Below are 7,396 nucleotides of genomic sequence, written 5' to 3'. Positions count from 1 at the left end.
AATAGTGTTTTTAGTGATGACGAAGAAAACATTGTTTAATTTATATTAATATGTATCACTTAAAAAATTTTAATGAAGATATTTATCTTAATTATGAAAATATACTAGGATGTTTTTTAATTTTTGGAACCTAACCCTCCTTTTCGTATTAGTTCTTTGTTTCGTATAACACGGATTCACATAACACAGCAATTTTTTGGAATGTAACTACCGTGTTATACGGGGGTTACCTGTACAAAGTTTACCATCGAGAAGTTTGAGAGAAATTGCCCCTACCATAAACTGTCTCTCGAATATCTGATTAAACATACTTCTCCATACTGAGGATGATAATTAAGTTTCTGATCCATACAATATTCTGATATAGCAGTATTTGAAATCCACTGATTCAGAAATATGAGTACAGTCAGCAGGTTGACAAAATATCACTCTGGATGGACAATACAAGTAACCATTACATCCTTCTCACCAACTAGAAATTGTACATATTTACAATCATTATAAGAATATTTTTAGTTACATTTTTATCATCATCATTTCTAATGAGTTTATCATTAATTTTTTCATTTTCACTTGATATTAATTTTTCAAAAATTCATTTAAAGAAATACCTTCTGAATTTAGTAATTTCACAATATGGTTTTCAGCATCAATTACCTTCAATGTCCATATTTCTTTTTTAAGACGACATTGAACATTAAATGTTGGTAATATTGATGGAAGGCCTTCAATTGCCACTTCTACACAATAAGTAAAATTTTTAAAGAACTGTTCAGGAATTGGTCTCAAATATTTACATTCAATTTCATCATCATTTCCAAAATCCACAAAATGTACAAGGAAAGTTGTTAAAGATGTAGAACTTACTACCAGACCTCTATACCACAAACCATCATCTTTGAACATTGCACATACTACTTCATTAATTTTAGGCACATAGGATGTAATTGAATTATTTTCACAAAAATAAGAAATTTCACTTAGTAAGTTGGCAATTTCCATTTCAAGGTGAACTGGTTGAACAAATAACTTGCATAAATTTACTATTGAGCAAATTTGAACTTTGCAGTTATCAATATCAGATAACAGCAATTTTTTCATATCTTCATACATGCTACAAATTTTAATATCTGTCAAATCTTCTGCTGGTTTTGCTATTGATTGAATACTTTTCTGATAATGATTAACTGAAGTCAATTGTGAAGGCACAAGATCATGATGCCAAGGAAATGCTATAACATTACATAAAAATTTATTTTCTCCATCTAAAAGAGTAATATGTATTTTGTTTGGATCTACATATTTTACTTTGCCAAGTAAAGATTTACAAATGACTAGCATCTCCTTTATCTTATCTTTATCAATATATTCAGCAGAATCTTCTATTGTACAATATACCAAAGGTGAAATAACTTTTAATAAATTTAAAGGCAGAATTTTAAATAGTATAATTTCTTCTTCATTACCATAATCAATGTATCTAACTCTGAAATTGCCATTTTGTTCATTTAAAATATATGCACGATACCATTTTCCATCAGTTACAGACTGTGCAGCAATTACATCTCCAAATTGAGGTTTAATATTTTTGTCAATAGTAAGTTCTTCAATAGATTTTCTCATTTCAACCAGAGCCTGAACTATATTTTGATTAGAATTAATTGCTCGAAATTCTAATTTATCTGGAGATGCATGAATAATAGTAAGACAAATCTCGTCTTCTTTATGCAACATTTCCACAATAGATGGTACAGTTTCTCTGGGCATATTATCAATCTTTACTTTATTGACTGTAGTAACAGTTAAATTTTCATGTATCTTTTGGACCAAACTGTTTTCATATCTTTCAGCTGAAATAATACTTTCAGACAAAGATTTATTTTCATTCCTAATTTCTTCATCTTTTGCAGAATTTTCACTATTTGTATCACTTATAACTTTATATCTGTTCTCATCTAAACTTTCATCATTTATATATACATTTTCTTGTTGCATGTTTTCACTTTGGGCTGAATCACTTAAATGGTCAGGTATTTCAAATAGACCATAATTCCAAGAATATGCAATTACTTGACAAATAAATTCATTACCTTCAAAATCCATTATATCTAAATAATACTTGTCTCTTATGCACGCTCTCACTTCAGCTTTCATCATGTTGCCTGGTAAAATTAAATCACGTAAAGGTTTTTGCAAATCGTCAGAAATACTACCTATTTTTGAGCAAATCGCAGGTGACGGAAATGAACAATATTTTTTCCTTAAAGGATGAACAGTTTTTACAATTTCTTCTTTGCCATAATCTACATAATAAATCAGATAACTTTCTTTAAATGTTTTCTTAATACAAGCTCTGTACCAAGTATTGTCCACTAGTGAAAATGCAGCTACTAAATCTCCTAATTTATATTTATTGAAACACTGATCTATGCAAGAATATTCATCACTTAGACATTTCTCCAAATTTAAAATTTCCTCAACTACAGGTACTTCTCCAATCATTGCTGAAAACATATCACCACCACACATTGTTATTAGCAAATAGATGTCACATCCAACTTGCAGTGTTTTTATCACTGAAGATATAGAACTATAATCATATATTTCATAATCATATATTTCCTCTCTATGTAATTCCTTATGTATTCCTAAATTTTCCAATGATGATATCATTGTTTGATCTAAATAATCTATTTTTATATTATGATACCATGGATATCCTACAAGAGTCACAGAAAAGTCTTCTGAATGTTTATATTTCATATGAATTTTATCTTCTTGACATGATATAACTGTAACAGAAAACACTTCACTTTCAATGCATTCTTTTAACCGTAATTCATTTTCATGTGATAATTTCTCTTCTATTAAACAATGGATCGAATAGGAAGGCAACAAAACTTCTTCTGGAAATATAGATGAAATTTCCGTTACAGTTTCTTCATTGCCATAATCTATGAAGCGAGCATTAAAGCCATTATCACTTTTTCCAGTTATATAGGCTCGATACCAGGAACCATCAGAAAACTGAGCAAAAACAATTCTCCCTTCTTTTTCAAAATCATATTTTTCAAGGATTTGTGGCTCTTTGTTCCTGTTGTTGATCTTTTCTACAGTCTCAGTTGCTGCAGGAATCATTGGCATTATCCAAAAATCTGTATTAGTTTGACGATACAGAACATAAACTTCCAGTTCCATTCCAGGTTCTAAACTTCTAATTGATCCTAATGGAACACGTTGGAAATCTTTATTTTCCAATTGAATTTTTTTTTCAGATTTTATAGCTTCCATTTTCTGAAAATTAAAACAATCATCTAGTTTTTTATTACTAGTTAAATTTTCCTCAATATCACTTTTTTGTAAACTATCTCTTATTTCATTTGTTTCAAAAGAACTACCTGCTACCATTTTTTTACTTTCACTTTTTTGTGGTCTTGAAATATCTTCATATTGCTCATATCTGTAATTATCATCCCAATTACAGTTTTCTTTATTTTTTTGTAAAGATATTTTCTTTCTACTGCCACAAAACTTACTATTCCCTTTGTCTTGTTTATTTTGCACTTGTAATTCAATCTTTTTATTATTTTCACTTATGATAATTTCATTTTTAATCTGATTTTCAGCTATATTTTTACATGTCTGAGTACTACTTTGATTAATATTTTCACTCTTTTGTTTCAGTATAGTTACATTATCATCAGTAATTTTTTCAGTATGAAGTTTTTTTTCAAATGAATCTTTATGAAGTGATTTGTGTTTCAAATAATGACCTTCATTATTATTTTTTGATTTACAATTTAAATTAAGATTCTCCTGTTTAATACAACTTTGATTTCCATTTCTAGAGGCTTTTATCTCTGCAGAACTCATCATATTATTTTGATAATGAGATATTTCTTTAGTAGAATGATATTTAGATATATTATTGCTTTCTAACTTCCAGATGTCATTTGTTCCTTGATTAACAGTATATTCTTCTTGTTTTAAAGAATTATGATTAGCTGATTGAAGAGACTGATAAGGACAACTGTTATCACAACTTTGATTATATACATTAGATGTATGATTAATACATTCTAAGGACATCTTATTTTCTTTATTAACAGACGATGAACATTCAGATAATTTATTATTTTTTTCATGTGGAGTTTGAACTTGTTTACTGTCTGTTTTAGATAATGCTGAAAATCCATCACCTTCTTCACATGAAGCTGGAAATCCATTACCTCCTCCAACCGGTGTTTGAAATCCTTTACCTCGTCCAAACGGAACTGAAAATCTATCATCTCCACACAAAGCCGGAAATCCGCGACCTCTTCCGAGTGGCGTTTGAAATCCTTTACCTCGTCCAAGTGGAAGCAAAAATCCATTATCTTGTCCAAGTGACGATAACAACTGATTATGTGTAGACGAAACTGAGAATTTGATGCCTCTTCCTGATGATGTCAAAGATCCTCTACTTTGCCCACAAGAAGTTGGAAGTAATCTACCATCTTTTCCACATGTTTCTCTTCTAAAGTCATTATTTTCTGTCTTTCTATTATTGTGAAATTCTTGCATTTTATACTTTTTATTATTTGATGCTTTGGGAGAAACAGAGTTACTTTCTTTCATATTATCTGGATTTTCATAGCGCACGACTACTTCCGAATTATTTTTATTTTTAGTAATTTTGAAATCCGGAAGATTTCGCAGACTACCATCCGTAGTATTTTTCAGGAAAATTTTTCCACATCCGACACCTTTAACTTTCAAGTCTTCGTTCACGACGGCTACGTCATCACCACTCCTCATAAGATTACTGTTTATTGACAAAGATTTTTCTAAATAATCATTCATTTCTTTTTCTTTAATAAGTTGTTGTTCCTGCCTTTCTTTAAAAGACTTGTAAAACGATACTCGAAGATTAAGAGGCGGTTTGCCATCTAATTCTCTTATAGCCATTTCCGCTTCCTTCAGCGTAGCATAGTCCACAAATCCATAAATAGTATTTGTTTCTGAATGTTTTGGATAACAAAGATAAGAGCGTAGTACTTTTCCATATTTCGAAAACAGGAGTTGTAAGCCTTTTTTATTAAGTTGTATAGGTATTTTACCCACATAGAGAGTAATAGTCCGAGAATGTCCTGAATTTTTCCACGATGGATGACGATCAATCGGTATCCCCTGACCTCTTCCTCTGTCATACGAATTAAAAGAAAGAGAATTATAATCTTCTTCCATCGGATTCCAATCGTTTAGCTCCATGTTAAACAATAATACACAGGAACGTTCACAGAAAATAAACCAAAACAAACGCACTCAATAATCAAAATATATAAAACTGACACTACATACTTCACCCAACACTCCTGTTCCAAAATAACGATAACTACGCCGCCTGGTGGCTAGTATGTACTTTTCTTTTTAATAATAACCAAAAACTTTATTTCAAAATAAATATATTTTTACTTTATCTAATAAAATTAAGGTTAATTATTATTTCTAAGTGATAAACCAACGCTTATTCGCGATAGTATTTTAGAAGCTATATAGCACAGCTTTCTCATGAGTGGACTCCGTCTCCACTTGTTAGTGGTGACCAGACCCTAAACACCGGAGTTCGATCGGGGGTTCGCGCCTCACTCGGACGAGCTGGCAGCGGGAGATTTTTCCGGGTTTTCCTCCTTGCCAATGACGCCTGAATAGGGGCCAGCTTTCCCTCCAAGTCCTCCCGGAAGGCATTCTGTCTCCCTTTCTTCTTCTTCTTCTTCGATGGTGTTTATATGGAGATTTTAGCTCAATGTAGGCTCTTTCTCTGAGTAGAATTGTGTATGTGTATGATCGCTAGGCGACCGATTAGCCGGCTGTATCGAACAGCCATACGTACGCGCGGGAAATAAATGCCTTCCGGGAGGACTTTTATGGGGAACTGGCCTCCTATTCAGTCGTTATAGGCAAGGAGAAAACCCGGAAAACTCCAAGCAGCCAGCCTGTCCGACCGTGGCGCGAACCCACGACGAACCTCCCAGTCTTTAGGGTCTGGTCACCACTACGCTCTGTCTCCCTTTCTCGCGAGGGTCGTCTCTTATAAGACCGGCTTTGGTTACTTAGTGACCTCTCTCCTGTCTTCCTCGGATTGGTCGTCTTCTATAAGACCGATTCTTCCTTACTGTTTCTTCTGGAGTAAAAAGCGCATAGCAATACTACTCCTCTATGAGATATGAGCTTTCTCATTCGATTTTTTTAAAAAGAGACACATTTGATAGAAATTAACAAAACATTGAATTTTCTGCCGCCGACCCAAATAAAAATCGCAGGACTATTTGTTGATTCTGCACCGTTCGAGTCGCCATTGCTTAAGCTTGTTTCCAAAGTCTATAAACATAAGGTCTAGACACGATATCGTGATGCTTCGCGGCAGTCGCCGTTTTGGATCATTTTGAGATTGTGTGTACGGTGCTTCTAGAGCGAAGCTGATTGTTTCTTTCGATCTTAATTAGTTGAATTTCTTGTTATATATACTGTATATATTAATACACTAGTTCCGGTCGTCGGTGCGGATGGTAAGAAGACGAGGACATTTTAGGTTTTGTTTTGAAAATTTAAAAATAGTTACCCTAATAATTAATGTTCGGTTAAGTCATTAGTGTCCGCAGACTCGAAAGAATTCGAAAGAAACTTGTACACACAGATGTAAACGATGACTCATGCAAATTTGAATGGCTTCAGGCCATTGAAATTTCATTTGTAAGTTTAAAGCTACAAGATACGTGCATCAATGCAAGAGACGCTGAAGGTTTTCCTTTTTAAAAAAAAAAATAAGACTCTCCGCCCTGTGGTTACTAAGAAGGTCTAAATTATGGGTTCTGCCAGGCCTACAATGGGGCGGGGGAATATTTCGACCCGTCTGGATTTGATCTCGGATCCCCAGAGAGGTAGGCTGCCATAATAAACTTTGAAAACCAGTTAAAATTTGAATGACCCTCTTTCAATGTTTGATTATTCACCGAATAAAGGATAATCCTGTTTAAAAATATTGATTTTAATTCAGATATCAAAGTCTGTATATTGTAATCAAATGCGATAAGCTTTCATCTAATGTTATTGTATTTTTTTATGATTGATGGATGTAGAACTGAGGTTATTTAGTAAAACTAAAAAAATCTTGCCGATGTGCTTATTGTGTTTTGAATTGGACCATGGAGTAATTCTAACGAGAAGCGCCTCTACTGGTTGAATTAATATCTTGAAATTAAAATAACGAATTACGCTACGATTAACACTTACTAATATTTTCTACGATCGGTAGATTAATTAAAAATTAAATGTAAGAAAATATTATTAAGTGTTTCGTTTATGAAATGTATTAATTAACGTGTAAACTTCGCGAAGAAAGTTGCCGTCACGTGAC

The 7,396-nt window shown here is 32.6% G+C and overlaps 1 protein-coding gene across 1 annotated transcript; it reads right to left on the bottom strand.

The window, feature by feature from the left end:
• Positions 1-117: 117 nt before the first annotated feature.
• On the bottom strand, positions 118-5,364 carry LOC111641485. The gene has a single exon (XM_023387659.1). The coding sequence runs from the start codon at positions 5,248-5,250 to the stop codon at positions 580-582; it is 4,671 nt and encodes a 1,556-aa protein (XP_023243427.1). The 5' UTR covers positions 5,251-5,364; the 3' UTR covers positions 118-579.
• Between the last annotated feature and the right edge of the window lie 2,032 nt (positions 5,365-7,396).

The sequence above is a fragment of the Centruroides sculpturatus genome, unplaced genomic scaffold, assembly GCF_000671375.1.
Source record: "Centruroides sculpturatus isolate CEXI.00-Female unplaced genomic scaffold, Cexi_2.0 scaffold1476, whole genome shotgun sequence".
Taxonomy (NCBI): domain Eukaryota; kingdom Metazoa; phylum Arthropoda; class Arachnida; order Scorpiones; family Buthidae; genus Centruroides; species Centruroides sculpturatus.
The sequence above is the reverse complement of the archived record's forward strand: the minus strand, read 5'-3'. Positions and strand labels throughout refer to the sequence as shown.